Source organism: Mastigoproctus giganteus, chromosome 9, assembly GCF_048544385.1.
Source record: "Mastigoproctus giganteus isolate SK-2022 chromosome 9, ASM4854438v1, whole genome shotgun sequence".
In the NCBI taxonomy this organism is placed as follows: Eukaryota; Metazoa; Arthropoda; class Arachnida; order Uropygi; family Thelyphonidae; genus Mastigoproctus; species Mastigoproctus giganteus.
In genome coordinates, this window is record NC_143583.1 from 165,779,040 (window position 1) to 165,804,940 (window position 25,901).

The 25,901-nt window shown below is 38.3% G+C and overlaps 1 protein-coding gene across 1 annotated transcript in view; it reads left to right on the plus strand.

Moving 5' to 3' along the window:
* The window catches only part of LOC150080869 (voltage-dependent calcium channel type A subunit alpha-1-like), a 1,489,217-nt gene that overhangs the window by 677,936 nt on the left and 785,380 nt on the right, over positions 1-25,901 (plus strand). Inside the window, exon 28 of the mRNA XM_090381686.1 lies at positions 14,313-14,377. Coding sequence (XP_090237812.1) covers positions 14,313-14,377 — 65 coding nt within the window. The remainder of the gene's footprint in view (positions 1-14,312; positions 14,378-25,901) is intronic.

Sequence of the window (25,901 nt, forward strand, 5' to 3'; positions counted from 1 at the left end):
TGTATTGTAGGGTTAGTGTAATGTTGGATTATATTGTTCATCTGGCCTCTTAGCTTAGAGGACCACGGAACACTACTGACCCCTAGTTTCCTTCCTGGACATGGAGAGCCAGGCCAGGAAGTATGGACTCAAGCTCTGGCACGGTGAACCCAGGGTGACCCGAACTTACTAGGGAGGGCCAAAGGGGAAGGAAAAAATTTTTGTTGCAAGAGAGCATGGGAGTGACAGGTCAAGTTTGGAGGATAGGTGAAGAGTAAGTTGGTGGATGACAGAAAGACTTCCACCTGGAATTAGAAGCATGGGAGACAGAGGGGAACCCTGCAGAAGTAACTCTGAAAAAAAAAATTAATAGGCCAGAGTGCCCTATGTAGGTGTTTGGTTGCCATTTGGCCCAGTGGCATATCCAGGTATCATTGTAAGAGGGTCATGGCAACCAGGTCCAGGTAACATCATAAGGGGGGCATGGTGACCAGGCTTTTGAATTTTTTTTTTTTTGTTTAGAACACCTCCTGCCTTCTGTTTTTTTAATTTCAATTTTTTGGTTAAGGGGGAAAAGATGCCCACCACTGAATACACCCCTGATTTGGTCTACTTGTGGTCAGAAAATTCTGACATACCCACACTGGTCAAACCAGCTGAAACCAGTGTAACAATCTCACTCCTTGCCACCTAAGAAAGAGTATCAGCATGTCATCATCACGTGGAGTGGCTTCAATAAAGAAGTGTGGTGGTTTCCTTTCACCTGCATATATTCAAGATGTAAATATAAAGACCAAACTTCACATTCACACATCCATTCGTCCCCATCACTCATTCTTACATGCAGACTAAACCAGTGTGCTCTGAATATGAACACCATATACAATTTGGAGAACTCTTTTTTTTCTCTTTTCTTTCTTTTTTTTTGATAACTTATATAGCACTCATTTGGTTAACACACATGACCAAATCATTCATACTACAAATACACATCTCATCTTGTCGGGGGAGTATAAAAATTTTTTTTAAAAAATTTTGTATATTCAGGAGTACAGTTTATAACATATAGCATTTAATTTGGTAATTCTCATTCACTTTTTTTTCCTTTTTTTTTTTTTCTTTCATTTATTGCTAGTGCAGCAAAAGCCTGTGGGTTCCTTGCACTATATGGCAAATTCTATTACTACTTCTTACACTCAGTTTCTCATTCACTCACATTTTCAGTCTAGAGGCCTGTAAGACACCACTGTCATCTAGTTTCCATGGGGAAGTGGGTCAGGTACAGTAAGTAGGAACTCTGGTGGGACAAATCCGAAAAAGAGAAAAAAATAAGGGGAAAAATAATAAATTTTTATTTGAAGAGACATGGGGGTGACAGTAAGTTTGGGGAATGGGTGAAGACAAAGAAGGTGGATGATAGGAATTATAAGGATAGAGGATAGAATGGATGCTCTCTTCCAATTAAAAAAAAACAAAAACTTACTACTTTTCTCTCTCTTTTTGTAAGGGTTTGTTCTGTCAGTGTTTCTCCCTGTTGTACCTCACCCATGGTCTATATGGCAGAAACTAGGTGTCAGTGGTGTAAGGAGATGAGAAGAGAGATAGGCAATACCCTGTTGTTAGCAGGGGGGGGGGGCATTAAAGTCACAGGGCCAGGGTACCCTATGTTGGGAAAGTGATCACTATTAGGTGGAGTGAATCAATCCCACACTGGTAAAACCTTCTGCAACTGTTGTCAGCATTCCATGCCATGTTGCCCAGTAAGGGGAATCAGCATTTCATCAGCACAGGCAGTGGAAGAGGAAGCATCCAGGTTGTGTGCATCACCCAACTGCAGTTATGTTTGAAGGGAGGGACACCTGTCGACAAAGCAGAATATACAACAACATACCAGTCACACAACTTAGCATTCCTACAAGTACACAAGACATTACTTTTCCTTTTTTTTCCCTGTAATGTATTTTCAAGACTCTGATGAAGAGTGGGCAGTTAACAACATTGACTCTACATTTACTCAGTTTCACTCAATAATGCATATATGATGGGATCACAGCATACACATTTTTTTTTTTTTTAATACATATAGACAGAAAACAAGGCACTCATTTTGTCATTGCATGATTTACACACATGCCCGAGTCATACATACTAGAATTATGTCTTAATCTGTGATCGCAGTTATTTGCAAGTTTTTTGGTTTTTTTGACACATATTTAGAGTGCACATTCATAACAGTTAATCTGGACATTCTCCTTCATTCACACACACAGTTTTCACTTGTCACAACACTCTGAATATAGACAGCATAAATAGTTTGTTTTTCCCCCTACAAGTTAGGTTCACCCACTTCATCAGTCCATCAGGAGTTCATCAGGAATCCTCAGTTCATGGGAATTTCTCTAGAGGATGGAACGGTTGTCCCCACCTGTGCAAACACCCCTATCTCAAACCCAGGGTTCATGCCACCAACTCCACGTACTATCTTTGTGATGCTACAGTTCAATGCGAAGGCCAGATTGTTTGCCTATGTATTGGGTTGTACTGTTATGCTCATCTGGCCTCTTAATTGCAGGGCACTTGGAAACTGAGGCACCCCATTGCCTATCATTGTCAGGGAGGTGGGCCAGGGAGGTATGTAAGTAGATGTATAATTATTCCAGCAGGGGCAAATCCTGGGCATGACCTTTCCAGGGAGGTCCCTGATAGAGGGGAAAAAATAATAATAAATAATAGACAAAAGAGGAGGTAGGAAGGAAGAAAGGAAGGGTAAAAGCAGGGGAAAAAAATTAAATCTGAAAGGGAGTGTGGGGATGACAGTTTGAGTTTAGGACAAAAGGGGAAAGGAGTTGGCAAAGCATAGGAGTTGGATGATAGGAAGAGTTCCACCTGGAAATAGAATTCTATGGGGGGGGGGGGTTGCTGTTAAGAGGCAGACACAGAATTAGGGTGGCAGGTCCTACCAGGCAAAAAGTATGCGAGGGGAAGGTGGGAGATGAATGTCATAGGGCTATAGTGACCTATGTGGGAGGGTTTTCTGTGTTTGTCACAGTGAGCAACATTCCCATGCTACCATAACTAACTGGAACCAGTGTCAGAATCCCACACTGCCACCTATGAAAAGGAACAAGCATTGCATCAGTGCAAGCATGAGGGGCTTCCAAAAGATGTTTGCTTCCCTGCAGTCATGGTCAGGAAGGGGTACCTATTTACATGAGTACACAAAATACATTCCCAATTCCGCACAGATTTACATGCCTGCCAGTTATACAAGCAAACATGACATTTTAAGATTTTTTTTTTTTTTTTTTTTTTTTTGTGATTTTTATTCAGGGCACACATAGAACAGTAACTTTACGTAGCATTTATCCATTTTCCATTCATATTTGTTTCTTTCCTTCTTTCATACAGACAGCACCCTGAATATGGACAACGCACATGTTTCTTTATTTTTTTTATTATTATGACAGATTATGATTCATTCATTTGGCCATTGCACAGTTAGCAGACATGACCAACTCATCTATACTACACTTGGGCTGCAGATGTACTATTTTTTCATGTAGTACAAGTTAACAATCCAAATTCACTAGGCTGCAAAGGCACCCCACATACCCAGCACCAGTCCACCCCATACACACTCAATAATCCATTCTAATTTGGCATTGTGAGTCTAAACTACTTTTTTACAGTATCAAAACTAAATGGGTATTATGTGTGTTTCGTATCCATGTTTCAGTGGTTATCTGTTTTGTTCTTTTATTTAGAATGTTTAGATACATTTTATTTTATTTTTTTGTTATTATTATTGTGTTGTTTTATATATTTATTTTTTGGTATTTTTAAAAAAATATTTTCAGGTCCTCCACCACATAAATGTTATATTTTCATACTTCTTTGATTTTGCTCTCTTTCTTCTAAAGGGACATATGTTGCAACCAAATTCACCTAACTAATTATATTTGCACTTGTGTTTTCCTCTCTATTTTTTTGCTTTCTAATTTTTATTTTTCCTCTTTCCAAGATATTAGATTACTTTGGGGAGAAGAAATTGTATTTTTTATTTTTTACTCTATTTCATTTATTTTTTAGTTTTAATGGCTTTTGGTTCCTCACAGACTATTGCACAATATTATATATACAGTCTGACCTCTATATCATGAAATCAATCATTCCCTTGAAAAAATTCGTTAAATAGAAATTTCGTTATAAAGAAATATGACCTTTTCAACAATGAAAATATTGTAAATTCAGAAATATAGCAAAAGAGGGGAAATAAATCAGAAATAGGTGGGAATGAGTAAATTTTCTAACATTTTAAAACAATTAATTTATCAATACATACATATTAAGAAATGGCTACTTACATGATGTGCACAATGTATAATTACACTTTTAAGAATTATGTTGCAAAATATTTGGTTATTTTTTTGTACACTGAATTTTACTGTACATCGTTCATAAAAATGTTTGTATAAACACTCAAATATATTTTCAAATGCTGCCAACATTTCTTGTTTTGGGAGATTTAATATTGCACTCATTTTTATCAAACTCATCGTTGATATGGTCAATAGTTCTATAAATATGCTCCAAAATGTTGGAGTCACTCGGATATTCAGCTACTATGACATTATTATCAACTCCTAAAAATTCGTCAAGAAAAATTTCTCCACTAATCAAACCTTGCTTGGACCTCTTTTCAAGATTGCTCAATGTCTTTTAGTAGTTTATCCCTCTCATTGCTGTAAATTAGCGTTTTAGCAAAACCTGCTTTTGCAAAACAATTCTTAATCATTGTTTCCATCACATCTTGACTCCACACTTTTGCCAACTCTGATATGCACATCCGAAAATCTATAACAGAATCTATAGGTTGGTTGGTTTCTATTCTCAGTGTAATTTTTTTTCAGTATGCATCTTTGGTAGTGCATTTTCAAATGCTTGGCCCCATTGATTACAGTTTAGATGAGGTATTCAAAGGGAAAAAACGAGCTTCACACTTGTAAGTTTCAAATTTACCGAGCATGGTGGGCAGGGCAGTTGTCAACAATCAACATGATTTTTCTGCTTCCTTTCGACATCTTTCTATTGAAATTTCAGATTCACTGCTCAAAAATTTCACTTGTCATCCAAGGTTTTTTGTTGTAGTTGTAGTCCAACTCTGATGAATTTACTCCTTTGAAACATTGGGGGGGGGGGTGTTTACTTTTGCCTATTACCAAAAGCTTCAGTTTTTCATTACCAGCCGTATTTGCACCAACCAAGTGTATAATTCTCTCTTTACTATTTTTACCACCTAAATATTTATGAACTTTAAAAGTCATTCAGCAAGCATTTAAAAAATATACAACTTTCTTTGACATTGAATATGTCTTTGGGCTCATAGTCCTCCATAATTTTTTTCAAAACTGTTTCTTTCTAATTGGTATAGTCTTCTTTGATTGCAACTCTAATTTCATCAAAAATAACTTTTTCGAGTTAGCCATGGCACTCTTTAAATTTGTCCAGTCAACCAGAATTGCCTTGGAATTATTGTATGTCCCAGAAAAGATGCATACTACATTGCCTCTTCTTTTATTATTGGCCCTGATATCGGCAGCTCACATCTAGTGAGTATGGGCTTGGCACACCCAGGATCCTGAGCTGGATATCATCATTCTTCTCTTCCTTGGTGATTCCCTTCTACTTCTCTCTCTCTCTCTCTCTCTCAGAGGAGGGGGGGGTAACTCAGATTTTTTTTTTTTTTTTTTTTTTGCTGAGGCAGCAAAAGCCTCAGGCTTTCTTGCACCATAGGGCTAATGATAATAATAATGTTTCAGTCTTAACCATTAGAAAGGATTCAAGTAGCAATTAACCATAGATGCCGCGGTTATGGAGCAAGCCTACAAGAAGTGCCGCAACATGTAGACAGCCTACATCGATTACCACAAGGCCTTCGGCTCTGTGCCTCCTAGCTGAATAGAGGCGCTGAACATCTACAAAGTCATTCCGATAGTGACAAACTTCCTAGGAGAAATGACGGCGAAATGGAGTACCACCATTAAAGTCAAAAAATCACAACCAGGCCAATCCCCATCAGGAGAGGAATCTTTCAGGGAGATGCCCTGAGCCCATTGTGGTTCTGTCTAGCACTTAACCCGCTATCCACCATGCTCAACAGTAGCAAGTGCGGATATAACCTCAAAGAAGGAAGGAAGAACTGACCGGGCTAGCCAGGTGGGTAAAGTGCCTGCCTGGAAACCCAAAGATCGCGGGTTGGAATCCCGCCTCTGGCTTGGATCAAAGTACTGCAAAAATCTTGGGAGGTGCATTACGGCCACAAAGCCGATGCGCCAACAACTACCCAAAAAAAAAAAAAAAAAAAAGAAGGAAGAACCTGTACACCTGATCCTGAAGTACATGGATGACATCAAGCTCTAGGAAGAACCATCAAGGAACAGAGAAGCACCTCTAGCAATCCAGATCACCGAAGAATTCAGCAATGATATTAGGATGGAATTTGGTCTAGACAAATGCAAGACCCATGAATTGCACCAGAGAAAATTAGGCAACCGAAACTACCAGCTGCAGACATTCTTAGTAGAGAGATCTAAGCTGCAGAGCTTAGATCTCTTTACCAATAATGTAAAGAGATCTAAGCCATGGTAGAGGGAGAAGCCTACAAATACTTGGGGATGATGCAGGCTCAGCAGTTACAGCACAAAGAAATTAAGGCCTGCCTGACCGAAAAATACCATCAGAGACTCAGAAGCCTGCAGAAAGCAAAGCTAAATGGAGGGAACACAGTTAAAGCCATAAACACCTATGCAGTCCCAGTGCTAACATACTCCTTTGGGGTCATAGATTGGACTAACACTGAGCTTTAGCATTAGCATTAGTAGAGGCATATGATGCAAGAAAGCAAGCTTATTCAGCATCAGCCAAAAAAAAAAAAAAACCCTCTCCCATTTCACCCCTCCGTTCGTTCGAAATACCTGTCCAGTTGAACTTTAAATTTGTTTAGGCTATCAACTTCAACAACAAGTGATGGAAGTCGGTTCCACCAACCAACCACCCGCTGGCCAAAGGCAAATTTCCGCACATCTATCCGACATCCGTCCTTCCTCAATTTGAATTTATGCCCTCTGAGGTGATTATTCTGAGAAAGATGAAGAATCCCATTGGCATTGAGCATGCTCAAACCATTCAAAGCCTTATACACCTCTATCAGATCACCTCGCCGGTGCCTAGTCTCCAGACTGTGTAATTTGCAAAACTTAAGCCTTTCTTCGTAAGAGCAACCCTTTGTTCCATTTACTAATCTTGTTGCCCTTCTCTGTACCCGTTCCAGCAGCTCTACATCCTTCTTGAAATGAGGCCTCCAGACCTGTATACAGTACTCAAGATGTGGCCTAACCATTGCCTTATACAAGGGAATGATCACCTCCTTATCCCTGCTAGAAAAATTCCTGTATATCATTGACAAGACACCATGAGCTACTCTTGCAGCTCGTCTGCACTGTTCAGAGAACTTCATATCTGCCTGCACAATTACCCCCAGGTCCTTTTCATTCTCCACCACTGTCAGTGTAGTACCGCAGAGTTGATACATTGCTCTGGGGTTACTGTTACCCATATGTAGTACTTTACATTTGTCAATGTTAAACTTCATTTGCCACCTCTCAGCCCATCTGTTCAACCTTTCCAGATCCTGTTGCAGCAGCATAGCGTCAGTAGTGTCCTTAACGACCCTGCCAACCTTTGTATCATCTGCAAACTTAGACATTAAACTTGATATCCCATCATCAATATCATTCATAAACACCGAAAACAATGGACCCAACACTGAACCTTGAGGAACTCCACTAATAACATTAGTCCACGTTGAGCAGTGTCCATTGATTACCACTCTCTGTCTTCTGCCACTCAACCTTCCCCTTATCCATAGCAGCAATTTGCCTCCAATGCCACACTGCTCCAATTTGTGCAGCAGTCTTCCATGTGCAACAGTATCAAAAGCCTTTCTAAGATCCAAATATATAATATCAAAGTTATTCCCTGCATCCAGTTCTTTTGTGACTACATCATAGTATCCAATCAAATTGGTCAGGCAAGACCTGCCCTTAACAAAACCATGCTGCGTCTGAGCTATAACTGAATTCTTGTCTAGATGATCCTGCAGTGCTTCTTTAACCAGTGCCTCCATTAATTTACCTGGAACAGAAGTTAAACTAACAGGTCTATAATTACTTGTGTCAGCCTTTGATCCTCCTTTGTGAATTGGGGTTACATTTGCACATCTCCAGTCTATGGGTACCTCCCCTGAGTCCAAAGAAGCTCTCATAATTATGGCTAGGGGTTTGCATACTTCCTTTGCTGCCTCCTTTAATATAACTGGATAGATCCCATCCACCCCAGGTGCCTTTTTTATGTTTATCCTCAACAATCTCTCCTCCACTTTCCTCTCAGTTATTACAAAATCATCCAGCTCACTGCCAATGTTTACTTTACCTACATCATTCTCCTTCCTGAATAACTCCTCATGCGTGAATGTAGATGCAAAATACTCGTTTAGATTGTTAGCCACCTGAGCAGGATCCTCAACTGTTGAACCATCAATATCCAGTGGACCAATCTGATTCATCCCTTTCCTTCTCGAGTTCAAGTATGTAAAGAACTCCTTTCTGTTTTTCTTTGCATCCTTTGCCAAGGATTTTTCGTAGTCTGCCTTTGCCTGCCTAATCTCCTTTGTGACTTGGTTACAGACCAACTTATATCTATCATAGGCTTCCATGTCACCCATTAATTTGTATGTATCCCATGCATTTTTCTTCTCTGCCACATGTCTCATTAGTCCATCTGACAACCATTTAAGCCTAAACCTTGAACAATATTTCTTAGTTGGTATGTAAAGCCTGGTAGCCACCAAGATTAGTTCCTTGAATGCTTCCCATTTTGAGTTTGCTGTTGGTAACATCATCAGTTGGTCCCACTGTATAGAATTTAAATACTGTCTCAGACCATCATAGTCGCCTTTACGAAAACAAAAACCCTTCCCTTTACCTCTGATGGTAGTTACCTCCTTGAGTAAATCCCACTTCAACACACTGTGATCACTGCCACCTAGTGGTTCATTTATCTGCAGGTTCTTAATGCATGAAGAATCACTACTGATAATCAGATCAAGAGTATTGCTCCCTCTTGTTGCCTCACGAACATGCTGATGTAGAAAACAATCATCCAATAAATCCACAAAAGCCTTGCTAGTGTGCGAGTGACCAACCCACAAATTCCAGTCAATATCTGGGAAATTAAAATCCCCCATTATAAGACTCTCTGATTTACTGGCCCACTCTATTTCCCTGTACAATATATTATTATACTCATCAGAGTCATTAGGCCTATAGCACACTCCTACTCTCAATTTTGATTTCCCTATGCTTATGTCACACCAAACTGACTCGACACTGCCCTGTCCATCGATGTCAACTGGCTTCACTTCCTTTGACTTTATGTGTTTCTTAATTAATAGCATAACCCCTCCTCCCCTCCTGTCCTGTCTATCCTTTCTATATACATTGTATTCCCCAAATTCCAGTTCCGCATTACTTATATCTGTGTGACACCACGTCTCTGATATCCCAACAATATCTGCCTTTGATGTTTTGAGCAATACCTCAAATTCATCAAATTTATTTACCAAACTCCTAGCATTGGTGTACACGCAGGTATACATGCACCTGTTTCTATTCTTAGCTACCCTAACACAACCCATGTGTTTACTTGTAACGCAATGACTACCAGCAGTCTCTGAAATATCCTGCATCTTGTTTTTCAGACTTCTGCTCATTTGAATAGAAGCAGTGCAAGAATCACTTCCACCTCTGCCAGTGGCTACTGTTAATCTATTAGTCCTTGTATCCCCCCCAACTAGCAGTTTTCCGACCCACCTAACACTGCCTCGACAGCATCAGCAAAAATTCTTGCACCCTTTCTATTTAAGTGTATCCCATCCCTGTAGAAGCAATCTCTTCTGTTAACAAGTACAGTCCAGGCTGAAAAAAATTCTACCCCTTGAGCCTTGCACAATCCCTCCAGGGCCGAATTGATCGACAAGGCTCTCATCATATACTCCCTCCTATCGTGTCTGGGCAGAATTGCAGACACTTTCAAGTTCAACCCTAATTACTGAAGGGTTGAACTTGAAGGGTTGAAGAGCTGAAGGGTATCATGAGAAAGACAAGGACAGTGATGACCAAGAGCTGCCAACGCCACCTGAAATCTGCCGTGGAGAGACTGACAATTGTCTGGAAAGAAGGAGGAAGGGGCCTGATAGACCTCATTGAGCAACAGAAGACAGTGATAGTTAACCTGAAGGATTACTTCCGGAAACACACAGCAGCACTCCAGCAGACCATAAGGAAGATAGACAAGCAGTATACCCTACTCAACCTAAGCAAGGAGTCCCCAGAACCAGGAGGCACAAATGAAGCTAGAAAGATGGGCAGAGAAGACACTCCATGGTAGACACTACAATGATCTCCCTCAAGATCACATAGATAAAATTGCTTCCAGTGCATGGCTCACGAGCGGGACGCTCTTCCCCAAGACTGAAGGATTCATGCTCACCATCCAAGACCAGGTAATCAACACCAGGAACTATAGAAAATACATTGCCAAGGAGCCCAGAGTGTTTGATGACACATGTTGATGATGCTATCTGGCCTTAGAAACGATCCAACACATCACTACAGGATGCAAGGTGATCGCCTAGACTGAGTACACTCATAGACACAACCAGGTAGCCAGGATAATACATCAGAAGCTGGCAAGGAAATACCAGTTGATCAATGAAAGTGTACCATACTACTAGTGTGAACCCCTGGCAGTACTAGAGATGCCAACCCACAAGCTGTGCTGGGACCACACCATAATAATGGATAGGACAATCCTTTACAATAGACCGGATATAACCCTTGTGGACAAGAAGGAAAAGGCTACCTATTTCACTGACATAGTAATGGCTTTACTTTGTCAGTGTTGGGTATTACTATAATGTCTTTATAGTAATACCCAACACTGGCAATCTGCAGAAAACCCATGGGAAAAAAACCTAAGACAGGAGATCAAAGAGATGTGGCATATGTAACAAGTAATGACCGTCCCAATCATCGTGTCAACCACAAATATGATGCCAAAGACCCTACATAACAGCCTAGCAGCAATAGGTCTCCCACAAAACACCTACAAGGAACAGCAGAAATTCCCAATCCTTGAACACCTGTAGGATAGTCAGAGAGTTCCTCGACCAGCAGTAACACTTCACATAACAATAACCACCTTGTGTACTCGTTAGCAATACCCGTCATGAGGTGGAACTCCCAATCAGGGAGAAATAATATAATAATAATAATGTTTTGGTCTCAAATCAACTTCACCCACTTAAAAATGGCTTCATCTACATCTTCATACAGGCATAATTTCACATGCTTCTGACTGGATCCGGTTTTCTCGAACAGTTTGAAAATTGCAACACAGTTTATCAGAATGGTTAACACACAACTGGCAGGAATACCAAATTTTAGAGCAATTTCTTTTTTTTTTTTTAAATGGCTCGATCTAGCCTATTAAGCACCTCTACTTTTTCGCACTACACTCAAGGATTTCCTCTTAGATGCTGTAAGGTTATTTGTGCAGCAGCTAAAACAAAACGGATTTAGGGAAAACTTGTACCTACCATGTAAACAGAGATCAGTGCAATGTAGTGAAAGTGTGGATGACTCATTTCTTCCAAACAGCAGATAAATTTCCAGGATAAAGGAAAATAACCCTCTCCTAATTCTCTAAGAGGATGCTTACAGTAGAAAATGGGTTGAGCAGAGCCAAAGTCTGCATTGGGAATATGCTTTAATATTTGTCAATGGTTGTAGACACATAGATAGCAGTTGACCAGTGCAATTCTGTACTGTAATGTATAGGTTGCATAGGTTTTACTTCTTCCTTTTAGCCATTGCTGACTCACTGCTGGGCAAAGACCTCTGTCAAAACCTTCCATCTTCTTCTATTCTGTTCCATGGTTGGCCAGTTTCCTCCTGCAAGGTTTTACCAGAATCATTGAATTATGGAATGTTTTAGCTCTTAATTTGTGGAATTAATCCCTTTAGATCTTAAAAGCTAATGGGATTAATTCTTAATTCTTTTAGCTCTTAATTCGTGCTTTCTACAGTATCAGCTTTATTGCCTAAAGGCCAGAGGTGTGAACAATGCTTACCCAGGTCTTTCGAAATCAGTTCGTTTTATGGAAATTTTCTTTATTATACGGAAACTAAAACTTTACTAAGGGGAAATCAAAAAAATTCACTACATAGAAAAATTCGTTATATGGAAGTTTGTTAGAGAGAGGTCCAGCTGTGTGTGTGGGTGTGTGTGGGTGTGGGTGTGTACACACACACACACACACACACACACACACACTTTGTATGCATGCATGTATGTATGTATATGTATATTCCAACTGTGTATGTATGTGTATATATATATATATATATACATACTTTTTTGTCTATACTAATATATATATATATATATATATATAGAGAGAGAGAGAGAGAGAGAGAGACAAAAAGGTAATTATCAGTGTATTTGTGTGTTTGGTAGGGGAGTTGAGCTATCAGGTGTAATAGCCATGGAAGAATTGAGAGAACCTGTATGCTAAAAAACAAATTACCTGAAATAAAATGCAGTTAATATAAGCATAATTATTGTAAGTACCTAAAGCTGTGGGTCCTAGGACTTTAACTACTTCGTCAGGGGGGTCGGCAGAGAAAACCATAGGAGCCACTGCATTAGGCCAGGTCTTCTATTTTTCATTAGGGTTGCTGGTTTTTTCTACATTTATCGTAATTACTCTGGATCCATAACCCAGTCTTATATATATTTTATATATATTTTTTATAAAAGTTTTTATAAATTTTAATTTCTCATTCCTGATTACTAAGACTTTCAGTAATTTCATTGCATCTTTATCATTTTTATATATATATATATATATATATATATGAAGCCAAACTTAGTTATTGTGACCTCAGAAAAAATAGAAACTTAGCAATATCATAAAAATTAACTACTTTAAAAAAGTATAAAATCCTTCGCATAAATTATTCTACTTTACTTTGGTTGGCGCCTCCGTAGTCAGGTGGGCAGGAGGAGCAGTGCATAGCACATGCTTCTTGATTAGACCAGGGTTCGAGCCCGTTCAGGGAATGACCATTGCATATCCCCGGAGCAATATGGCCTTAGTTGCTAATGCTCCTAAAAAAAAGAAAAAGAAAAAAAAAAAAAAGAAGCCAAAACTTTACCTTGGTTACAATAATTTTAAAATTAGCATTAGCAAAGGCACATGGTGCAAGAAAGCAAGGTTATATAGCATCAGCCAAAAAAAAAAAAAAAAAAAAAAAAAAAAAAAAAACACCTTATTTTACCCATCCACTTGCTCCAAATGTTTGTCAAGTTCTGCCTTGGCAAACATTTGGAGCGAGTGGATGGGTGAAATAAGGGTTTAGCTGTAATATGATCAGGTGGTTTGTTGACAGTAATATTCTCTGATGTCTCTCTCTCTCTCTCTCTCTCTCTCTCTCTCTCTCTCTCTCTCTCTCACTCTCTCTCTCTCACTCTCATTATTCCTAATTAGTGAGAAATTGACTGATTAGTACTGGTATTAAAACTGTACTTATTCTTTAAATTAAATTTAAGGGTTAGAATATGATGCTTAGTAAAATTTTTCATTCACCATGGCTTTAGAAAGAGTACTGCTTTTACTTTAGCGAGAGCTACAGCAATACCTATTCAAAAATGTTAATTATTTTTTTCTTATTATTTCTTATTATTTAAAATGTAAATTATTTATTTCTTATTGCACCTTTTTTCTATTACATCAGTCTTTCCAGTGAAAATGTCTCACAATATATTTTAGAATGTGTAAAACATTCATTTAATGTACAGTACTGTTGCATTTTGAATAGTAATCAATTGTGTGGTATGTCTCAGATATTGTTTTCTTTTGTTGACATGAAAGATATTAGTGTAATATGTAATGCCAAGATCATGTAGTAAATGATGCACTCACTGCTGTTGGTCATAATATAGGTAACTCATTGTCATCAGCACGGAATTAATGATAGGATATTCATTATGAAAAAGTAGTCTTTTTTATATATCACTGATTTTGTGAAATTGTTATTTAGAACCGTGTTGGCCAATTAGTAATGCCAGTTAATTTTGACAACATTGCCTACAGCTTTCACAATTCACTTTATTTTTTATTGCTTTCATCACTCTGGACTGATGTGTTTAAGATGCTATGCTGTTTGTTAATTCAGCAATTTCATGAAGTCCGTATTCAGGATAGAGTTTTACTACTGTAAGTTGTACCAACATTCATTACAATTTTCTTCAATTCATTGTATACCTGCATCCCTGGCATAGTGGTTTTTTTTTTTTTTTTTTTTTTTTTTTTTAACAAGGACAGGATGCCATTGCACTGCGACTTCTTTTCAAAACAAAAAGTAATCTCATTGATAGAAACATTGAATGTTGGGGTTAACTAGGATTAAATATTGTGGATTAACTAGGTTGTAGCATGAAGAATATAATGGATTCAATTTATTGAGTATGAGCATAGGAAACTTTGTCACAACTTTCTGAAACATCTTGTTTCCTGATGTCAGTCTTACTTAAACTGTAATATGATCAGGTGGTTTGTTGAAGTAATATTCTCTGATGTGTCTCTCTCTCTCTTGCTCATTATTCCTAATTAGTGAGAAATTGACTGATTGCTACTGCTATTCAAACCGTACTTATTCTTTAAATTAAATTTAAGGTTAGAATATGATGCTTAGCAAAATTTTTCATTCACCATGGCTTTGGAAAGAGTACTGCTTTTACTTTATTGATAGCTACACGAAATAACTGTTCAAAAATGCTAATTATTTATTTCATATTATTTAAAAATGAAAATTATATTTATCTCTTATTATTTAAAATGTAAATTATTTATTTCTTATAATTTAAAATAAAATAACTGTTTGAATCTCTTATATTTGAAATGATCCAAGTGCATCTGGGCTCTTTATTGTGAAAAGATAGTTTATATTTAAATGTAGTATATTCATGTATTGATGATCACATATTAGTCTCTTTTAGGCGTTAGCCTGATGAACCATTATTCAAATTAAACTTTGCATAATTCAGTTTAGATATTAGAGTCCAATCATATTAATTTTGAGATATAGTTTTATATATGCTGTGTCAGCCAGTGTGCCTATAAACATACAAGTTTTTGTCAATTATATATCTTTGTGATAGTATCATATGTGGCTTTTGCTAGATGGCTTGGCGGCTTTGGGTAGGCATCTGTTTATTTTTCTTTCTTCTTTTTTTTTATTTCAAAAAAATGAATGTAGTTTCTTCTTGTTTCTGCAACATGCATTGCACTTTTCTGAGTTGCAGTCATACATAGTCAGATCTTAATTGGTAGGCATGTGTTATTAGCTCTGAAAAGTATCACATGAGAGTGACAGTCCCAATTGCTAGGTTTGAGTTTGAATATATTTCAAAGGATCTGCTCACTCCTTTCTCTAGTAACTTCTTATTTATTTTTTTTTTCCATGCTTATTCTGGACCACTGACCTGCAGTTGACTACATAGTAATATTGATTTGAATATATAAAATACATTATATGACCTGCAGTTGACTTCATAGTTAATATATGCAGTTGTGTTTTCAGCATGTTAGATTTTTTATTTCTTAAATTAATTGAATTTTTTCTTTTGCTGTGCTTCATAGAAGTAAAAAATAAATAACTATTTGTATTTATCTTGTTACCAATTAATTACTGGTTGATGAACTAATAATGTATGTGAAAGTAATTATTTACTTCACTGCTCAAATCTCGCAACATAACATTCACTCCATGATTTGTAAAACTTTGTGAGAAACAATTAAATGCAACATATGTTTCAGGCTCTGTGGTTAAAGAAATTAAACAGTTACAGTATACTTTGAACATTTTGACAATGCAGTTTACTTATTTTTTCTTGGAATTTAATAACAATTGAAATATATCTTGTATTTAATATTTCTTCTGTTTATTATTTATATAATAAGAAAATCATAATAATTCATGATTTATTATGATTTCTAGAGCCTACAGTTTACATTTAGTAAACTGATAAAAAAAGCTAGCAGAGAGCAAACTACTTTAATGTGTGAACTGAAAACATTTTATTTCTATGCATCTCCCATATTTTCCATTTGTTCCTCCAGTAGAGGATTTTTTTTGCATAGAATATTATGTTTATTGCCATCCTAGTGCATGGCAACAAACATATATTCCTTGCTTCAACAAGAATTTTCTTCATTTAAATATATGGTATGCATGATATATGGTATATCAAATTGAATATATAATATACAGTATATGTGAAGACTCTGTGATATGTATATATATCAAAAGAGAAGTAATAATTGTCAATCTCTCTTGTATTGGTCCAATTTTAATGAAATATAGGAAGGCTTGATAGATCATTTTAACTGAGTCAAAGGTAAAATTTTAGAAAATTGCCTCCACAGCTACTGGAAGTCAAGTTATTTATATGCAGGCAGATGTAAAAAATAAATAAATGCCTGATTTCTATTGGTTTGATTTTAATGAAAATTTGAATGGCTTAATAAATCCTTTTAAAAGAGCTAAATGAAGTATTCCATTAAAATCCATCTCCTGAGAATTGAGGCATTACATTTGAATTGACTTATTAAAAATGAAACTTTTATTAACATTAGGCCAGTAAAAATCTGGCTTAATGTTAATAAAATTTGATGCAGCTTGACAAATCTTACTGAAAAGCCAAATATAAAATTTTTTTGGACATATATATGATGTACAGAAATTTTTTTACTGAACATCAGTGTGGCAACTGTCCTTTTCCAATTTAAATTTATATTCTCTTTTTTGTTTCATTAGAGAAATGGTAAAGATACCACAGCATTTCATTTACTTAAAGCCTCATTATCATTAGCAAGGGCACATGATGCAAGAAAGCAAGCTTATATAGCATCAGCCAAAACACACACACACACACACACACACACACACACACACCCTTCTCATTTCACCCATCCACTCACTCCAAATGTTTGTCTAGTTCTGCCTTGAATCTGTTTAAGCTATCAACTTCTACAACGACAGATGGAAGTTTGTTCCAGAAATAAACCATCTGCTGGCTAAAGGCAAACTTCTGCACATCTATCCTACAACTGTCTTTCCTCAATTTGAATTTATGCCCTTCAGTTATACACTTCAATTAGGGTTAACTCACAGATGCTTAGTTTCTAGAGACTACAGTTTTCAGAATCTCAATGTTTCTTGGTAAGAATATCCTTTTGCTCAACTAATCTTGTTGCTCTTCTCTGCACCCTTTTCGACAGATCTATATCTTTCCTAAAATGAAGAGCCTAGACCTGTATACAGTGTTCCATAGCATAATCAATGCCTTATATAATGGGATGATCACCTTTTTGGTTCCTGCTGGCAAGGCCTCTGGTACCAAGTGCTATAGTGATCAAGTGATTCTCTGAGTGATTTTATAGTGTTTTCTCAAAGCTACAATTCTTGTTCAGTTTTAAAACTTTTTCGTACATTCCATTAATCAGTAGTAAACTTAGTCTTACAAACTGTAAGTTTCAGAAAGGGAAACCATCTTTCTTTTTTTTTTTTTTTCCTTTAAAAATAACACACTAACTTTTATACTGCTTGGTCACTCTAGCAGTACTGCTCCTTCCTTCCTGTGGCAGGCCCAGACGCTTAGGAGAAGAAATCCACTCACCTAGGCTTGAAAGGAGCAAAGATGGATAATATTATGTTTTTTCCCCTTTTAGAACCATCAAGCTCAAGACTTGAGATAAATGACTTTTTTGAACCAAAGAGTTTGAAAACAACCCCTAAAGAGGAGATACCAGTATTCCTCATTTTGCACTCTCTCTATCAGACCAGCCTCTGAGTAATTATCTCCCTTCTTTGTGCAGAAATGCAATGAATCTATAGGTTCACCGAAATCAGTAAGATGACTCCAGTGTGGCGATCTTCTAATAGAGACTATATAATCCCAAAATTTTGCAAAAGCTGTTAAAACTGGCAACCCTTGGCATGCATCCAGTGAAAGTTACTTCCCATGGCCCTGAACTCCTGAAAGGAAGTGATAACAAAATGGGACTTATTAACTGTATCAGAGGAGGAAATTGTCCAAGAGCTACATGAAGAAAGAGTCATCCAAGCAAGGTGATTCATGAGTCAGAAAGACTATAATCTTGTTCTGAAATCTTCATTTTTGCCTCTCCCAACTTGTCAACATCTTTCAAAGAAGGCTATCTCTACTGCCATATCTGACCTATATGCAAAACCCAATAGTTGCTACAAGTGGGCAATGTGTCATAATTGTGGATCAAAGAAGCACAACAACTAACCTGATTGCACTGTTACCACTGCTCATTGCTCACATTGTAAGGGTAACCATCCAGCATTCTCAGAACATGTGAATTATTTAAGAAAGGGGGGGGGGGAATCCAGAAAAATAAAGTGGAGAACAAAGTCACATAGGTGAGAAGTCAAATAATAAAAATAGAGTCAAAGCATACATATGCACACTTGTTCTTGTTCAACATTTTCAGTTAGTAAAGTTTCAGATAGAGGTATCAGTACCTCCAAATATATCGGTCAATAATTGGGCACGTTCCTTGATCTCTGTTTTGAAACAATGTCCTCCACAACAAACAGCTGAACAGCAAGTAATAACTCAGTTACCATTCCAGCTGATGTTCCTCCAATGCTAATTATTTATTCCTCCAACAACAAAATCAGAATAACAGAAACCATCAAACTGCAATTGTCGCTTCTTCACTAGAATGGATATTGATGAACAGAATGACCAGATGGAATTTTAGAACTACATGTGAATGATGAGATGGACAAAACACATTTCTTCTTTTGTAAGAAGGACAAAACAAAAATAGATCTATACAAGAAATCTACAATTAAAAAGTAGTCTGAATCAAAAAAACAAGTGACAAAACAACATAATGGAAAGAATCCTTCAGTGGAATTGTAGAGGCATTTGGAATATAAGGGATGATTTACTTGGACTTATCAATCAGTATGCACCAGCAGGCATATCCATACTGGAAACTTATTTAAATTCACAAATGGGCCCTACCATTAAAAGTTATACTATCTTTAGACAAGATGGGAGTATTGACTCAACAGCCCATGGAGGGGTAGTGGTTCTTGTTAGAAAAATGTCCCATCCAAACATGTTTCTCTTCAAACTCCTTTAGAAGTAGTGGAAGTGCACGCTGTAATTGATATCACTCTTACAGTAGCTTCTGTATATATACCCCTTCCCCCTAATTTCTTGTGCTCCTCAGATGACCTAGAAAATCTAATAAATCAGCTGGCATCTCCATTCTGCTTTTGCTCAGGAATTTTAATGCTCAACATCTACTGTGGTGGTCTCCAACAACCAACAAGAGAGGTAGGCTAATACAATCCCTGCTTGAAGCTTATCAGCTTACCTTGTTGAATGTTGGTGTGCCTACCTATATCCATTTTTCTACAGGATGCATGACTGCAATTGATGTTTCAATTGTTCTTCTACTATATATGCTAATACAGAGTGATCAGTTCTCGATAACCCACTAAATAGTGATCATTTACTTATTCTTTGCAGGTTCCAAACACTGGTAAACTTGCCTTCATTGCACTGCCCACTTGAAAATTTCTTAGGGCACACTGGAATAAAAATGCCTCTCATGTTCAGTTTGATGATGAATAGTCCCATTTCATCGTCAAACTGAAGATTAGAGGCATATATTTGCAGATAATGTCACTGAACATATAACCAGCCAGATTGTATAAGTTGTTACCTTTGTAATTATAAAAACTTGCCTGGAAAATGCAAACACATCAGTTACTGGCAGAATCAGGAATTTATGCTCACCACCCATGGAAAAACATAGAGATTGGAATTTGTTTCATATATATCCCTACAACTAGTAACCTCATTAACATTAAAAGACTCAAAGCCAAGTTCTGTCAAATAAGAAGAAATGCAAAAAAAAAAATGCCTGGATTAGTTTGCTTCAACTGTTAACAAGGACACAGACACCAGACTAATCTGGAGGGAAAACTGAAACACTAAATGACAAAAACATGCATTCTGCAGCCTCCCACTCGATGTGGGCACCTGTACATGGTGAGGGACCTCCCAGTGATGCTGCTGGCCTTCCAGATTAGCATCACTGGGATCTAATGCCTATATCTTGATTCCAGCGTTAAATCATTGGAATCTGGTATGTGCAGCCATGCGCCATTACCCATGGAAACTAGGAAAGGGAGATCCTGGTGGTTGAGGGGCCCAGCCTTAATACCCCACTTCTGTCCCTGCTTCAACAAGATAGGAAGTCTCGGCCCGACTGGATCAATCAGCAGATGATTCTTACTGCTAGGGTCAACAGCATTCCAATAAGTCTCCCTCCCTTTGGTCCTGAGATGGGATCAAGGCTTATTGGAAATGGGCGTATGGTGCTCCTAAGTGAACTTAGCATCCCATCTTAAGTTCGCTCCTAAGTGAACTTAGCATCCCATTCGCCCACTCGTGAAATAGCAGTACCTGCTATTTCACGAGTGGGCATCCCCTCATAGGGCTCCATGGTGGGTGAGGAACTTAGGGCATCTGAAATTTTTCTCTTACTCATATGAGTAATTTAAATCCTACATCTTCTGGGACCCCAACAAGGTGCCTACCTAATTGATCAGATGAGAATGGCACAAATTCTGTTAGAGCCTGAACTGAGGATATAACACCATCTGTGACACTGCTTTTCCTCATTCTGCATTCCACCTGAGAGCAGTTAATCAGGAATCAGCCTTCTTCATCCAGAAAGGATTAGAAGGGTTGGCAGGATCATAAAATCTGTAAAACAGCTACATTCTGGCAATCTTGTAGTCAAAGCTTCAAGCACAAATCAAGCAGAAAAAATCCTGAAAGCTACATCCACACAGGGAATGCCGATCAGTGTAACACCCCGCAAAACTTTGAACTCTTCACAAGGTGTCATATCAGAGTGGGACCTTCTTCATTTCTCTGAAGAAGAGATCTGCTCTGAATTGAAAGACCAAGGGGTGACAGCTGTTAAGAGAATAGCGATGCGAAAGGATGGGAATCTCATCCTAACATTCAACACTCCATGGCCATAAAATTCCATCAAGGCAGGCTATTTAAACTGCCCAGTGAGATTTACATTCCAAACCCACTGAGGTGTTTTAAATGTAAAAAATATGGCCACTCACAAACAGCTTGTCGTGGTATCCGCCTATGCTTGAACAAGGAATGTTCAGCTTCCAAACTGATCTGTGTCAATTGCCAAAGAGAGCACTCCTGCCTACACTAGAGCATGCCAGCAGTGGAAAGATGAAAAGGAAATTCAAAAACTAAAAACAGAGATGAATACCTCCTACCCAGAGGCTAGAAAATGCATCCAACCAATAAATAGCGGGTAGCCTTCATATGCTCAGAAGATTTCTGCGAAGTGCACTATCGGTACACAAACTGGAATGACTATACCACCACGAGAGTCATTCACTCCGATTGCATGCCATTTATTGTATTCACAAAAGTCCACCCAAAAAACACAGTCTGCTGCCACTCGTATATCCGTACCTCCTCTTGCTCCACCACTAAAACCAAGTGGTAAAGAAAAGCCAAAAAAATCTGAAGAGCCACCCATAATACTAGAAACAATGGATGTAATGGATAAGGAGGTACTGGGTGAATCAGTCTTGGAACTCTTTGCGGAGAAGGAAATGGATGCAGATCAGCATCCATACTTCCCCAAAAAAGATAAAGCCAAGGCTGAAAGTAAACCTCAGCACCTCGGAAGCCACCTAGTGACCCACCAAGCCAAAATAATGGCTAAATTCCTACAATGGAATTGTCGTGGATTCCAGCAAAATACTGACGACATCAAGGTCCTCCTGAAAAAGCATGAGCCAGTTTGCTTGCAGGAGACCTACCTAAAGGCAAATGCCCCCACCATGCATAACATCACAATTTTTCTTAAGGATAGAATTGCAGATGGTCTTGCTCATTGGGAGAGTGGCTATCTTTGTGGGCAACCAGACCCCAGTTCAGCCCTTGCTGATTATAAAAGAGCAGATGGTTAGCAAAAAACCCACTGTAATTGGGTTTTTTTTGCTAACCATCTGCTCTATCTATTTGCCACCCGCTTTCTGGGAGATTGACATCTCCCAGAAAGACCTTGATGGTCTAGTAATGCAGCTGCTGCCCCTTTTTTTACTTGGGGATTTTAATGGACATAATACCCATTAGGGTAGTGCTAGTATCAATGGAAGTCATAGAATACATGCTCAATGACAATGAACCTTCCCTTCTAAATATGGAAACAAGCACTTTCTTCCACACACATACCTGTACATTTTCTGCCATTGATCTTTCTACATGCTCCCCTTCTCTCCTCTCTTCTCTCACTTGGGAATTGGGGGAGAACCCTTATGGAAGTGGACACTTCCCTGTGATAACCTGCTTACACAGCAGGAGACTGTGTCTTCCTTTCAGGTTACTATGGTGGAAGATTGATCAGGCTGACTGAAATGCCTTCCAACATCTGGCAGAGTTTGATGTCCATGAGGCAGTCATGTACATCACAGAAAATATCATCCAAGCAGCTGAGAATGCCATTCTGAAAACATCAACACAGTTTCCACCTTTTCCCAAACCATGATGGAATTCACAATGCAAAGCAGCAAAAAAGGCTCAAAACAAAGCCTGGGGGATTTTCCAAAGATATCCTACCACTGCCAACCTTCTAACATTTAAACGTATATGAGCCAAAGCACGATATATCTGCCATCAGAGTCAGAAGGAATCGTGGATCCGTTTCACATCCTCTATTACCCAGATGACCAGCTCTAAGGTGGTCTGGGAGAAAATCTGGAAAATGAAGGTAAAATATGCTGCACATCCCTCATCTGTCCTGGAATATAATGGATACACCATTGCAGATTCTACTGCAATAGCAAATGCTCTTTGGGAAACTTTTTCTAACATCTCAGCATCATCATCCTACTCCCCAGAGTCTCTGGTCCATAAATATAAAACTGAGAGACAGGCCCTTTACATCTATGGATTCCCACCAATATAATAGCCCATTTACCATCCACGATTTACCATCCACAAGCCCGTACAAAGGCTACCACTGTTGGACCAGATGACATCCATTATGCAATGATCAAACACCTTTCACCAAAATCCATGGACCTTCTACTCTTCCTGTTCAACAGAATCTTTCTTGAAGAGCAATTTCCGGATACTTGGCACAAGGCAACTGATCTTGCTTTTGCCAAGCCAGGAAAGGATCCTAAATATCCGAAAAACTATCGTCCTATTGTTCCGGCTAGCTGTCTGTAAAATATTGGAGAAAATGGTTAATGCTCGCCTCTTATGGTACTTAGAGTTGAATGAATTTTTTTCTCCCACTTTCATTGCTGCTTCCGAAGAAACAGGTCCACATTGGACCACTTAATTAGACTGTAAATAACTATCCCAGATGCTTTCCTAAAAAGAGAAAACCTGATGTCCATCTTCTTTGACATGGAAAAAGTGAACGACACAATCTGGAGATTTGGTATTTTAAAAGACCTTTATAGCCTCGGTCTAAGTGGTCACCTTCCCGTATTTATTAAAAATTTTTTAACCCGCTGTCATTTCCAAGTTTATGTAGGATCCACCCTTTCCCCTGCCCTTTTGCCAAGAGGAGAGGGTATTGTAATGATCTGTCTTAAGTGTCATGCTTTTTGCCATTAAAATAAACTCCATTACCAAACAACTTCCTCCAACTATAAACAGTGCACTCTATGTCGATGATTTCAGTATTTTTTCTCAATCATGCAATATGAGGGTTATTGAGAGACAACTGCAACAAGCAATTGATCATCTTAACTCCTGGGCCATGGCCAATGGTTTCAGGTTCTCACCAGAGAAGACTGTTTTCATCCATTTTTGTTGCAAACGTAACCTTAATCCTGAACCTGAATTACGACTTGGACAAGGTACCATCCCAATAGTATCGGAAACGAAATTCCAAGGACTCATATTTTACGAAAAGCTGGCATTTGTCAGCTATGAATAAAGTGCATGAGAGGGCTTAACATTCTCTGCTCTCTCTCTTCTACCTCTTGGGGTGCAGGCAGATTCACTCTACTCCATCTGTACTGTGTACTAATATGGTTAAAATTAGATTATGGGTCTCAGGTATATGCACCAGAGATAGCGCACTTTGTTGGCTTGATCCTCTCTGCTATCAGGCCATTCGTGTTGCTACTGGTGCATTCAGAACATCATCCATCCAAAGTCTATAAGTCGAAGCAAATGAACCATCCTTGTCACTTCAACGATTGCAGTTTTCTCTACAATATGCCTTCAAGTTGAAATCCCTGCAAGATCACCCCACGTGAGCATCAGTTTTTGACCCATGATGAGAAAATCTTTATAACACACATCAGACTGCCAATCACCCATTTGGCATTCATGTTCAAGAGCTACTCAATGAGCTTAACCTCATGGTAGACAAGGTTGCTTGTTCACCAAGACACCCTGGCATGCTCAAATACCAGCATGTGACTTCTCGCTGAAGAGTGTGATGAAGTGTAATACCCAGTCTTCTGGCTACCTTCAGCTCTATTCACTACACTGTGCAGAATGTTCTGACTTCTTGCCAGTTTACACAGACAGCTCAAAGTAAAATTGTATGTGGGATCTGCTGCTGTTTTTCAAGCTAATACTATATCAGAGCAGATACCCCTTGACTGCATCATATATATTGCAGAGCTGCATGCTATAGAGTTAGCTCTAGAGCACATAAGAAAGCACCGATACCAATGGTGTATTATATATGCCGATTCAATGAGTGCACTACAGGTGTAATCAGCGATCTCACACACTAATCATCCAACCCTATCCTGAACGCAGCAGATAATATACACACTCTGTGCAGGTGGATTCGATATCTGTTTCTGCTGGATCTGCAGTCACATTGGGATTAGAGGAAACGATTTGGCTGACACTGCATCCAAATCAGCAGCCCTGATGAATAATCTTGACCTGTTAGTCCCCTATACAGACAGGCAAGTAATATGCAGTAAGTTACATTCTCACTGGCAAGAATTATGGCATTGCCTTGTTACAAACAAACTATATCAGATATAACTAGTCCTAGATTTCATAAACAATGTTTGAAGCAATCTCCAATATATAGTTCAGTCGCTGCCATTCAGTCTATTTTTTCTCCCTTTCACCCAATCCTGGAACAAATCCAATCTAGATTGTCACTATCAAATGTCCAACCAGAAGATCACCTTCTGCTTTATCTTTTATTCATTCCCTGGCATTCCAGGGAATGAATGTACATGCAGATCATGCTGTTAATCATCCCAACTCTGGAATTTCTGTCACTCGAAAGTGCAGTACACTGACTACAAATCCATTATTAAAACAACATGTGGGAATCACTGGTTTAAACTGCGACAAAATCAGATCAATAATAAACTGCACAGAAAAAAAAAAGGAACTGCATTTGTGGGCATCTGGTTTTAAGAAAAGTAGGCAACAATAAGTAATTCTGGCAAGAATTGGTCATTCTCGTTATTTGCTTATTGGAGAGAACCCTCCTCACTGTTTTTTATATCAATCCCAGAAAAAAATTGAGCATATCCTCATTCAAGTTCCTGGACACCCAGCTTTAGGTCTCTCTCCGACTTGCCAAACCAAATAGCTTTACCACAAATTCTTGGCAATGATTCAGATTTTGAAGAACT